Source organism: Bombyx mandarina, chromosome 08 (genome assembly GCF_030267445.1).
Source record: "Bombyx mandarina strain Sakado chromosome 08, ASM3026744v2".
Lineage (NCBI taxonomy): Eukaryota > Metazoa > Arthropoda > Insecta > Lepidoptera > Bombycidae > Bombyx > Bombyx mandarina.
The window spans coordinates 14,514,530-14,527,939 of record NC_143215.1 but is presented as its reverse complement, the minus strand read 5'-3'; the positions used below and the strand labels follow the sequence as shown (position 1 = coordinate 14,527,939).

General features: G+C 40.7%; 1 protein-coding gene across 1 annotated transcript in view; it reads left to right on the top strand.

Annotated features, from left to right (window-relative positions):
• Positions 1-13,410, top strand: part of Pat1 (Protein interacting with APP tail-1) — a 61,428-nt gene that overhangs the window by 40,938 nt on the left and 7,080 nt on the right. Inside the window, exons 2-9 of the mRNA XM_028180212.2 lie at positions 3,643-3,756; positions 7,667-7,781; positions 8,522-8,648; positions 9,713-9,871; positions 11,023-11,229; positions 11,739-11,946; positions 12,295-12,453; positions 12,857-12,962. Of these exons, the coding sequence (XP_028036013.2) occupies positions 3,643-3,756; positions 7,667-7,781; positions 8,522-8,648; positions 9,713-9,871; positions 11,023-11,229; positions 11,739-11,946; positions 12,295-12,453; positions 12,857-12,962 (1,195 nt within the window). The remainder of the gene's footprint in view (positions 1-3,642; positions 3,757-7,666; positions 7,782-8,521; positions 8,649-9,712; positions 9,872-11,022; positions 11,230-11,738; positions 11,947-12,294; positions 12,454-12,856; positions 12,963-13,410) is intronic.

Below are 13,410 nucleotides of genomic sequence, written 5' to 3'. Positions count from 1 at the left end.
TGAGGTTATTAGACAGAGAAGGTCATCGACATGGCCCAGAGAGACGGCAAGCGGAACTTGCAGCGAGCTGGACATATATGACTTAGAACCAACGATCGCTGGAGCAGATGGGTTCTTGAGTAGACACCGGGCAATATACCCCCGGCCAGGCGGAGCGAGAACTTGTGAAGAGTTCCGGCAAAACTTCGATGTGGAGAGCCGAAGACCGGGCTCCGTGGTGTAAATCGGAAGAGGGCTATGCACAGATGTAGGCGATTGCGGGCTAATGATGATTTACTAAATCCTTATTAAAATAGAGTTAGTGAGGTTCTAGCACGTTTATGCTTCAGACGTAAGCGGTAGGCAGCGGCTTGGCTCTGCCCCTGGCATTGCTGACGTCCATGGGCGACGGTAACCACTCACCATCAGGTGGGCTGTATGCTCCTCTGCCTACAAGGGCAATAAAAAAAAAAGACTTATATTAAGCAATCTACTAATCTAAGCAATTTACTGGTGGCAGGACCTCTTGTGAGTCCGCACTAATAGGTACCACCGCTCTGCCTATTGCTGCCGTAAAGCAGTAATGCGTTTCGGTTCGAAGGGTGGGGCAGCCGTTGTAACTATACTGAGACGTTAGAACTCATATCTCAATGTGTGTGGCGGTATTTACGTTATATATGTGTCTATAGGCTCCGATAACCACTTAACTGGCCTTGGGCTATGAGGGGGTTTGGAATAAAAACATTTGGCAAATTAAAATTAATAGTTTAGGAACTATGAATGTGTACAGACTGACTGTACTGAAGAAAAAAAAACGCTTTGCAGTTATGACTTACTCCACGAATACAATATGTGCGTCGCGACGCTTGCTCGTAACACATTTATGATGACTACTGTACAGTCGCTATTGATACAATGTTATAATATTCAGCAACATAATTGTACGCACGTTTATTTCATCAATGGGCCTTTTTTGCCTATGCTGGGTTGTGTCAGCTTAACCTTGCGAATAGGTGAGCTCAAGGGGCTTTAACCTAACAAAGCTAACACTAGCTCTAGCAGTGCTTCGCTGAATCTACCACCGGATCTGAAACGCGACCCACAGAAGAGATCCGACGAGAAACTCAGTGGGCTATCAGTGGGCTTTATTAATCTCCTCTTGTCTAGGCAGTGGCTTGGCTGTGCCTTCGGCGTTGCTGATATGCATGAACGATCGTAACCACTCACCGCCAGGTGGGCAGTATGCTTGCCTTATTACAAGGGCAATACAAAAGACACGCTTCCATACGAGCGTCTGAAGAGCTTCTTATACCCAGTGCCAACTCCCACCTTCTGAATAGGAATTTTAACAAAAAGCGATTCGTGGATTGAGTTTTTAAACTATACTTATATAGGGTAAAGCCGAGATAGATGCCCCACTTTTTGAAATAGTCATGTAATTTTGAAAATATTAATTTTATACGAATAATTTCTATTAACGTAGGTAGCTCAATCCTTTATGTTTAATTAGTCTACATTTTTTTTAACCTATCACATACAGATTTTGCAGAAATTCGTTTTTCGTAGAACCTTTTTTTGGAGGATAGATGCCTACTTGTATGGATAGTTGCCCCACCAAGAAAATACTGAGTAGGATAGATGCCTGCAGTGCAGGATAGATGCCCTTTATACCGTGTAAACGAAAAAACCAAACCAAATATTAAGAAGTTCTATTCCTAACAGAGCAATTGTCTCCAAGAAACATGGGTCATTATAATAAAAAATATTTTGTATTTTTTAAGTCTTTGAATGTTTATAATTAAAAAATAATTCTCATATCACACAAATGATCATAATAAAAATTTTAAAGCGTTAAGTAAGCGTAAGCTAAACTACAATTTTTTTTAGTTTCAACATGCATTATCCTATTTTTTTATTAAAAATAAATTTTACAAATATTTATTCAACTAAAATATAAATTCTTAATTGTTTATAAAATATTCAAATTTAGTGTCAATGTGTACATTGCAAAATCATATTTTGTTATATTAAATTAACACAATAAAGATATTATCTTTATTATTTTGTCTAATTTAAGTTTAACTGAATAGTGCAATTTTCCACATCTTCTACAACATTTCTGAAAAACACAACATTGAATCCAGTCGGATTACAACTTCGTATTTTTATAGTTTTCAAAACATCCAATGCAGATATATTTACATGCGTTTTAGGTTTATCCCTTAGATTTCTTTAGGGGCAAATGTATTGTTTTATTTCCTTTCATTTTATAGTTAAGTGGATTGTCTTCATCTTCGCTGCTTGAACTGTAAATCATTTGTTTGTGTTTTATGTTTTCGTGGCATATTTCTGCTGTATTCTGAAATGGCAGAGTATGGAGGGATAGATACCCCTAAAGGCACCTATACCCCAAAAAATCAGGGCAACTATCCTTTTTGATAAGGATAGATACCCATATTTTTTGTAAATAAATTATAAACATAATAGCATTTATTTACACCTAAATGCAGACTCAATGAACCAATATATTCACGTAGTAAAAAATATAATGGAATTTTACACTAACTATAAAGTTATACCACGCTAAATACTAACCTTTAAATCTTTGACGTGTTCGTGAAATTCCGCGCGGAGAAAATTACATGCACGAGGAAAACACTTCGTCACCACGCGATTGTCAAATGGTACATAAGGTATAGGGTGACTGTGTTTCCTACTTATTCAATTATTTTTTTGTCATGAGTGCGGGAAGTTAGGTTTTTAGAACATGAGGCATCTATCCCGCTGCGGCATCTATCCAGGTTTTACCCTACTAATATTATAAAGAGGAAAGATTTGTTTGAAACTACTGAACCGATTTAAAAAATTCTTTCACTATTTGGAAGCTACACTATTCCCGAGCGACATAGGCTATAATCTTTTTTGAGAAAAATTAGGGATCCTTACTAAAACTCCAATAATGTAACCCAAGCTGTAAAAAAAACCTAAAATATTCTTTACATCGCGTGCCCTGCGAAAACTATTGATGATAGAATAAAATAACGTACTACGACCTTGTAGAACACATTTTTAGTTACAGAAAGTGTCGCGATAGCATATGTCTAACTGTTATAGTTATGTCGCAATAAGCCTTCTTTTATTTAAAAAAATAAAGTCAAATATCGTTGAAATTTTTGATAAAGACCCGAGCGGGGCCGGAGCCGGCCACTAGTAACACTATAAGACGCTACTGCGGATGGATGATGGAGAACTTAACACGTCATTTCGGATCTTCCCGATCCACTAACGGTGCTTTTAGGTACCTCAAGCACCGGTCATTGTTCTCGTCGAACTCGTCGCCTGCGACGAAGGGCTTGACGTGTAAATTAACCCAAAGATACAGCCTGGTGAGTTTCTCATTGGATCTTCTCAGTGGGTCGCGTTTCCGATCCGGTGGTAGATTCTGCGAAGCCCGGCTCTTGCTAGGTTTCGTGTTAGCAACGTCGTCAGGTTTGAGCCCCGTGAGCTCACCTACTAATTAAGGTTACGCTGAAATAGCCTCTCAAGGCTATCAACTTAGGTAGGAATAAAAAAAAAAAGGAGAACTTATATAAATGTAGTTCAAAGTCAGGACTGCAGAATGTTCTAACATTAAATTCACCGGTACGTTTCTCTTAATTACAGATGCTGCAGGAGAAGAAGTTGTGTATTTTACACACGGAGCTATCAGAGTTGGATGTCTTCGAGAGGCTGTTGCGGTTCGCAGGTTGCCAGCTGAAACTCCTCGAGTGCTTCCAGGTGAGGGACTAGTGATGAAACAAAATACCGCTTTGATGAGTTTTTTTTTATTGCTTAGATGGGTCGACGAGCTCACAGCCCACCTGGTGTTAAGTGGTTACTGGAGCCCATAGACATCTACAACGTAAATGCGCCACCCACCTTGAGATATAAGTTCTAAGGTCTCAAGTATAGTTACAACGGCTGCCCCACCCTTCTAACCGAAACGCATTACTGCTTCACGGCAGAAATAGGCAGGGTGGTGGTACCTACCTGTACGGACTCACGAGAGGTCCTGCCACCAGGTTGGATGTTTGTTGATGTTGGTTGGTTGCTGTTCCCCGGTTGGTTGATGTTGCTTGCTGAAGAGCTTCTTGTGAGCCTTTCACGGATAGGTACTACAACCCTGGCCATTACTATCGCGAAGCAGTAAAGCTTTCCTAGTTCAAAGGGTGGTTTTAAGCCGTTACAATTGAAATTTAGGCCTCACATCCCTCAAGGTTGGTGGTGGAATTTGCATCGTGAGGTTGGCACTAAGGTCTAGGTGTTTTGTTCACACCGATCTGTTGATAAATAATCAGTGTGCACCTTAACAGTAAAAACACACCGGTATTTTTTCAAGGAACCAAAATAATCGTAACCATTACAAAAATCTACAAGTGTTTTATAGAATTTGTGAATACATATGTAACGTAAAGTTTATATTATTTAAAATGGTAATATAATAATATTATGACTTAAGAAATGTCTTCTAATAATATGGTTCATTTGGGATACTTAACGACGGAGAGACGATCTTCCATCGAGCGGGTGATATTTGCTCGACAGACCGACGGTCCGAATGTTCTTGTTCGGAACTTGTATATATGCTAGCTTATCTTGAAAATGTCGTAAGCGAGATTAAGGCATCTGCAATACCGTCTTTACCATAAGAGCACACGGGGCCCGTGCCCAGGGCCCCCATTCTCAGGGGGGCCCGAAAGACCGACAATTTCTCTCACACGCTTATTCTCAAAACATTTTTGTCGGGCACATTACCCTTTTTTCACAAATCAGTAATTAGAAGGTATCTATCTACAAGGCATATACTATGCCTATAATAAAAGATTTTGCTCAACAGACATCCCGAAAGAAACCGTTATCGAAATCGTAACCAAAAAACCAGCAGCATTCTAATATCATTAATGACATATTATATCATACTGTATTTGATAACCTATAATAAATGGTCATACTCAGTAAAAAAGTGTTATTATAATTCGCTTTTTTTACTTTCCAAAAGGGCCTCAAATTCTTGTGTGTCCAAGGGCCCCATCCTAGTTTAAGAAGTCCCTGGGCATCTGTCAAATATCTTGCGTTGTATGATGGCTACCGCCACAGTTAATATCGACAAATGCTCTTTAAACAACTGCAGCTCGTCAGACAAATCGAAACGAAAACATTGTAAAACATTTCCTATGCTTACGTTATAAAAGCTTGTGAACAATGTACTTTTGTGTGGTGACGCTTTGCGAGAGCGATCAGGGTTGTCAGAATATTAAAAATAAAAAAAAATAGGAATTCATTACGTGCCTTCTTACCCTATTTAGTGGCTTATAAATTGCTATTATTTTTATTGCTCTACTAACTGACCCGGCAGACTTCGTAGTGCCTCAATCGACATATAAAAGACCTAAACTTTTGTATAAGATAAACTTAAAACAAACAAAAGGAATCCGTCCGACGGGGGGGGGGGGACATCCAAAGGGAAAACAAAATTGTCATTTTTATTTAATTACGAGCATTTTCATATTTATCTACCTTTTAAACCTTCTCTGGACACAATAATTCAAGACCAAAATAAGCCAAATCGGTCCAGCCGCTCTCGAGTTTTAGCGAGACTAACGAACAGCAATTCATTTTTACATATATACATATCATTATACATTCGTCTTGTTGGTCGGTTAACGAAACCCGTTGGCAAGCGTCGTGGACTAGACATGAGGCCGAATTTTCAATCGATATCTCCAAGTCTACGATCTCGAACATACGTATTGTGACGCGGCAAAATAGGCAGGATCGTGACAACTACCCGTTCTCGACTAAAATACGTCTTAGCACCGCTAGTTACGTGAATTGTAAAATTTGCGGTCCTGATTATAATTGCTCGAATAAAAATTCATCATGGAAGTATTTCTTGAATGCGTGTTAAGTACACTAAAAATTCCTTATTTCAGCTACCTTCGTTCGCATTTTTATTGTTCGCAGATTAAAAACATGCGACCCAATTCCTATATTCGCGGGTAAAGATTTAATTATTCGCGAACCTAATCGGTACATACACACATTGATAGAAAGGCGTCGTCAAATGGACTTAAAAAAAAAAGGAAAATACACCTTATTACAAGTATAAAGTATGTTTTTATTTTGTGTTCTACGAATGTATCCCCTATAATCCCATATATGTAAATTACCATTATATATTCACGGTTTCTTTATTCGCGGCATATTTACGAAACATATTCCTCGCTAATAAAGAGCATTTAATGTACTTATGTACATACATATATCTTTTAAGAAAAATGTATCCTGTCTACGGGATTTGAACACCGGCACAGCTGCAGTGGCTTATAACGACCACACCGGCCGTCTTATCCTTTAGGCCACGAATCCACGATGACTTCAAAACGTTTCATCTTTCAAATCCTAATTAGTCCAGACTTATAGATCTGTGCCACTATTTTCAGGGAAAAAATTTGCTTTAATAATTGATACAGGAAAAATAACACAAGGATTTATTCAACAATGATTATTGTTAAAAAGGCAGAGGCGTTGAGGGCGTAAAAAATTTTTTTTTTGAAGTCGGTAAAATTACTGACAACCCTATCGTGTAGTGAACGCGGAATTGCTAGCGCGGCGACCCATGACGCACCCGATTAATATGTTAAAAATATGTTATAAAAATGTCGTATAAACGTTACGTAATTACTTGATTGTCATGTTTTGTAAGAGCAACGTGATTTTATGGAGATTTTATTGAATATGTACGTATTGCATATTATTACAATGTAGCGGTCGATATCGTAAAATAATACAGTAGGTAAATAATAAATCCGGCCGAAACCTGAATTGGGCTAACGGAAATTTGAAGATAATCCTATGTGTATACACAAGAATAAGAAGTTTAAGTTAAGAAAGTTTTAACTATGAATGTGGAAGGCTTTACTGGAAGAGGTAGACCTAAGAAGAAATGAATGGATTGCGTGAAAGACAATGTGTGTAAGAGGGGAGTGAGCGAAGAAATGGTATATGATAGAAGAGTATGGAAGGAGCAAACATGTTGCGCCGACCCCTGGTGACTGGGAGAAGGGCAGGATAATGATGATAGAAGAATAAAAAGTTTATTTTTATTACCCTTGTAGGCTTCCGATATAAAGGGAAAAATTTGATTCGAGCCCTACACCCCAGCAGAGGGTAATAGGAAATAATGATGATGATGACCCTTGTAGGCAGGCGAGCACACCGCTCACCTGATGGTGAGTGGTTACCGCCGCCCTTAGATGTCAGCCAAGAGCACGGCCAAACCGCTGCCTTCAATGCTATGTAGCGTTTCGCCATACATGGACTTAGAGTGGCCGATTTAAAACTTTTTTCTAAACATAATAATACATATTTTATAATAATTATAGACTTTAATGAAGATTAAATTTCATTAACTGCTCTATTGCAATTTACTGTGTGCTTAGAGCGAGTTTTTTAACTTTTTCGATATCGTAAAAGTTAACGTCGTCGTCGTCGTCGTTTGCCAACGTTTACCACTAGGGGCGCTGTTCCAACTGCATACAAAATTGAGTTAACTTTTACGCTATCGAGAACGTTTTAAAAACTCGCTCTAATCACACTCATGACCCTGTATTTGTCGCTCTCGTTAAATAACAATTGTTTATTTCAGGCAGTCATAGAACACTGTTCGAAGCTGTCAACCGAACTAGCGACCGCTTACGTTGAGAAGTGCAACGCGAACGTCAGATCTAGGAACTCTCTGATACAGCTCGGGTTGAGGCTCGGTGAGTATTCCCACTGATCTTCACTGTCGCATGACTAAACTACGATCGTTGTTTTCACCTAGACCGGTAGGTAACGCCATCATGGATATTGCGAATCGGTTGTTAGTAATATTATCATGGGACAGTCTGGAAACTTCGGTCCCATGTGTCGTGTCTTAACACCGAGTGGGTCGTGAGCCTCGGGAATCAATCGAACCCCTGCAATAATCTTATGCGCATTATTACGAACAGAATCTAAAAGACGTCTGGTTTAATTCACTTTGGAACGGTATGCTTAATTTTTTCTGCTCTCCCATCAAAGAAAACGTTTTGTAAGATGCATCTCTAGTTGGTCGTTTTTTTTTATTGCCTAGATGGGTGGACGAGCTCACAGCCCACCTGGTCTTAAGTGGTTACTGAAGCCCATAGCTATCTACAACGTAAATGCGCCATCCACCTTGAGATATAAGTTCTAAGGTCTCAAGTATAGTTACAACGGCTGCCCCGCCCTTCAAACCGAAACGCATTACTGCTTCACGGCAGAAATAGGCAGGGCGGCTGTACCTACCCGTGCGGACTCACAAGAGGTCCTACCACCAGTAATAAATATTTACGTTAAGAACACGACGGGCGGATTATAATGATGTGAATTCATATGAATATCTCTGCGAAGACTCGTTGGTATTTAGTTTAATTAGAACAGTTGTTTACGCCCACAACAGTAATAGCGGTTCGAGTCTTTTCAATCTCGACTTTCGCAGGTGGATTCCTAAACGAAGCCGGGTGGTACGCGGACGCGCAGACCGTCCTCCTCAAGTGCAGGAGTATCTGTCAGGCACAGCCGCAGTCAACGTACTACAAAAGACTGACCCTCGAATGTTGTCATAGGTCTGAAGGAACTATTTTTAATACGCTTTTATTAGCTTCAGACATATATATGTAACGGAATCTTTGAACATGATTTTGACCCCCTTCAAAACGTCGGATTAACTCGAAATTTGCGTGGGATATAAATATTTTATGAACAGATATGAGTAGAAGGGTTATTTTAATAATACCCCCACGGTTTTTTACAATAAAATCATTTTTCCGTACACTATTTTTAATTAAAATTTATTAAAATTTATTTTCTATTTTTTAGTTGGATTTTCTATAAAAGCGTATTTTGTTAGTTTTTTTTAAACTATTATTTATTTTAATTGTCAACAACTTAATGTACATTTATTGTAATTTTTTACAGTCCACCTGGTGTAAAGAGGTTACTGGAGTCCATAGATGAATAGCAAAATCATAAAGGCCGCCACACACCTTAAGATATGAGTTCTATGTCTCTAATGCCTGCCTAAAATAGGCAGGGTCGTGGTACCATACCCGAAGGGGCACACAAGACGCCTTACCATCAGCAAAATTTGATTGCCGTAAATCTCATGTAATCAACACGAAAACATTATACATTCCCTATGTTTAGCTTAAGGTTCTTTAAATAAAGTACTTTTGCTTCAGTAAAAAGAAATATTTTTAAGACAGTATCCGATATTAGTTGTAAAATGAAATAGTGACCATATACTACGACAGTATAGTTAAAAATCGCCTCATCGTGCCTCTACACAACGCCCCCTTTTTTTCTGGGTCTCTTACCTCTTTAGTCCTGCAGCACCCACAAGGGGGCATTATCGCCCACTTTGGGAAAAGCTGGCATAACTCAACGAAAACTTTCTCAACTCATCTATACAGTTCGTAAATACGTTGCAGTTACGGATTTCAGGGAACGTAATCGAAATGAAATTTAATTAACATCGTAACAGTAGAACGCATGTCTGTAACAAAGAATTCAGTAAGTTCGACTGGTCATTCCGCCTGTCCCCGAGGGGGGGTCTTTATTCGACAGGTCATTGCAGCTGATAGCAGGATGTCGGTGACGGCAAGGTCACACATTCATTAATGATTTCCAGATTATTGAACACACAATCAGCGTATTGCTGTTTCCCCGCCGCGGCCGAGACGTACTCGCTGGCCTTAAAGCTATTGGGCATCACTGAAGACGTCGCTGAGCTTCCCGAATGCTCATTCAGTGTGGCGGAAACTTGCGACGTAGCCTCGCAGACTGACGGGTGAGCTTTTTCAAGATTTAATTCGATAAGAAAGCACCGAGACCAGACTTTTGATGGTTTTAGTCGCTATAGGCTCATGTAACGTCGAGAGAAACGTAAAACAATCAAGTGCGCTTGGGGTACCACAAAGAGTAGGGGTGGGACTAACTTCTTTGTTCTGTAGGCCTGTGTGATATTGTTACGCGCTGGGGTTCGGGATAAATAAAATTCTACCGAATTACAAGTTGACACTGTATTAGTACTTAAAACACTTAAAAAACTTCACTAACACTTTAAAATTCTCAATTCACTTCTTCCGCTTCGCTTCAGGTGATCCATTCGCTGTTTCGCTTCGAGTAGTTCCGATTACTGACTGACTGCGTGCCATCTCTGCAACGCTTATATAGCCGATACCACATCCCATTAATTATCGAGAATATTCCATACAAATCCAGTATTGTGTGTTTCCGTTATCTGACAATAGATGCCGTTGTAATTCTCGAGCGTTCTAGATACTACTAGAATAGGTCCTTTGACATTCGTTCGACTATTCGGCGATAGATGGCGTTACTCTTACCGGCGTAACAATACGAATGAATGTTCAGGATCTGTCTATACGTAAACTTATATAGATGTCTTTAGCGCAAGTTAGGATTTCGTCAAAATATTTCCTACTCTATACAATGTTCTTTTCAGAAACGTACAGTAGGAAGTCGTGTCGGAAGCTGTTTGAGTGTGCTTTCAAAGCGTCTATAGCTTTCTAGTTCATACAGTTCATACCACAGTAATCTTTGGTGGGGAAGAATATCGTAGTATGGTGTTAACGAAGTCTTCTTCGTCGTATGCTTTGAATACAATTTTGGCGTTTATGAACGCACATTTTTATGATGCGTAAGCCGGAACGCACGAGACGTGGGAAAAAGTAGATAGTCTCTGACACGGGACCTTTTTTACAGCCGGAAAATTTAAAAACGTAAAAATAAAATATAATATGTATAATAACTAATATAATATAATATCTTAGAATTATTTATGCCGTTACTAATATAAACTAATATTGTTTCAACTGTGGTGTTAATTACATAAAACACGATTTTACGTCGAAATAAAGAAGGGACTCTATACAGACTCCCTCGCGATTATGTTAACAAAACGAAATAAAACATTCTCAGCGACATCATGAATCCATGCGAGAGGGAGGGGGAGATATCGGAGGAGTGCTGCAGATGCGGCAGCACCGGCACGTGGGGCTCCAGCAGTCTGCTGGCGCGGCTGTGCAAGGAGTTCAGCTCGCTGTTCTTCGTCCGCTGCGACTACGGAGCCGCCTACACGTGGAGCATGAGGGCGCTCAAGCTCCTCACTCCGCACACGCCCGTCAAGTGAGCTCGGCAATGTCTAAAATATCGATAATATTCTTTATTTATTTATTTAATATATTTTGTACACACAGCTATTAGAAAAAACACGACAATAAGGATACAGAGTACAAGGGCACTACTTATTTCATGTTGAAATCTCTTCCAGTAGGCCCGCAAAAGGAAAGAAGAATTACTTATTTATTTCTATTAATTATTCTTGATACTGAATGAATGATACGTCTATACTTAACATTATAAAGAGGAAAGATTTGTTTGTTTCTTTGTATTGAATAGGCTCCGAAACTATAAGGACAGTACAAAAGACACGCTTCCATACGAGCGTCTGAAGATCGTCTTATACCCAGTGCCAACTCCCACCTTCTGAATAGGAAATTTAACAAAAAGCGATTCGTGGATTGAGTTGTTAACCTATACTTCTATACTAATATTATAAAGATAAATGATAAATATCAGCACAAGTAAGTGTGGTAGACTGCGCACAGCTAACGTGCGGGCGTTTGCTGCTGCAGGATCACGATCGAAGTGCTGCGCGCGTGCGGCAAGGCGTGCGTGGTGAAGCGGCGGTTCCGCGGCGCCGGCCTGCTCGTGCGCCACGCCGCCGCGCTCGCCCGCGCCGCCTACGGGCCGCGCCACCCGCGACACGCCGCCGCGCTGCTCGACCTGGGCTTCTACCTGCTCAACGTCGACTGCGTGCTGCACAGTGTCGCCGTGTACGAGGTGCGTGCGGGTCGCCGGCACTGTTGCCGCTTTTAGGGAATTATCCCTTTTTTAGGGAAAAATTGCTGACATTCTGGATGTTTAAAGACAATTTGAAAAATATAAGGATTTAGGGAATTTCGGGGTTTTAAAGCCTATACTAGTAATCCTGTAGTAAAATAAATCATAGACTAAACCACTGCTTTTTTCTTAGGAATTCCCCAGATCCTAATGAGTGTAATTCGCCAAATTTTTATTTACCTATATTCGTTGATGTCACCAGAACTTACTCGTATTGTAATATATAGGTACTTCACGTACCTATGTCCCCCAACCCCCCGCTCACCCCCCCGTCCGCGCCTGTCGCAGGAGGCGCTGGCCGCGCTGAGCGCCGCGTTCGGCCGCCACAGTCTGCACGTGGCCACCGCGCAGGAGGACCTCGCCTACGCGCTCTACGTGCTGGAGTACTCCTCGGGACGCTTCTACAAGGCGAGGGAGCACGCAGAGAGGGCCATTAGGATCATACAGGTACACCGACCGACCAGCACATTACATTGGAAATAACAACTTAACTAATAAAGTCTATTTTTAAGTTAGAATCATTGAATCAATAAACACAAAACAAATGAAAAACAGCACTCGAAGGTCAATGACTGCAGTCACGCGGTGCGGGCGCTCTCAAGGGTCAGCGACCCCGCGCTGCCGCCGGGCGGGTGTATGATTAAAAAAAATTTGACGGTAGTCAGCACAATGTTCAAACGTCTCGATTGTACCGTCTCGTCTATATTAAAGACGTTGCAAATGACTTAAGACAATGACGAATTTTGTAAGTGTGTCTATGACTGGAGGAAACCGAAGGGAATGCTATCATCGTAAGTGTAAGGACTTCAACCTCGGCGTGACGACGTCGCTACTAAACCTTAACTTTCAGAACCTGGTGCCCCCTGACCACTTGCTCCTGGCGTCAGCGAAACGCGTCAAGGCTCTCATACTGGAGGAGATAGCCCTGGACACGCCCGCGCGCCAGGACATGAGCGGTGAGCACCACCACGACAATATATATGTAGGAACGGAACGGAGCGATATGGAGCATGACTGAGTGAGAGAGATAGGAGATGTCGTGTTAGCAAGGAGGCGAATGAATGCGGAACATCTAGTTTTATTGCATAAGCAACAGGGAATAGTTTCCGGACGCGTAACCCGGAAGACGAAAATACGAAAGACGTTGTATTGGGGTTACTTAAGACGAAATAAAGCATCTAGTTTTTGTGAAGTGATCGAACTGGCCCACCCCGAATTTAAAATCCCACATATATGTTGCACTATTCACCTTCGAGTACCATGACATGGGGTAAATTGGGATCCTGGGGTAAATTGGGACAAACCTGCGGAAGATTCTCAAAGTACCTGTAACACGGAATCTACCTAATTTTGTTTATGTTAATATTTATCAATGTATAGAAGAAAAACCAAGTTAACTATGGA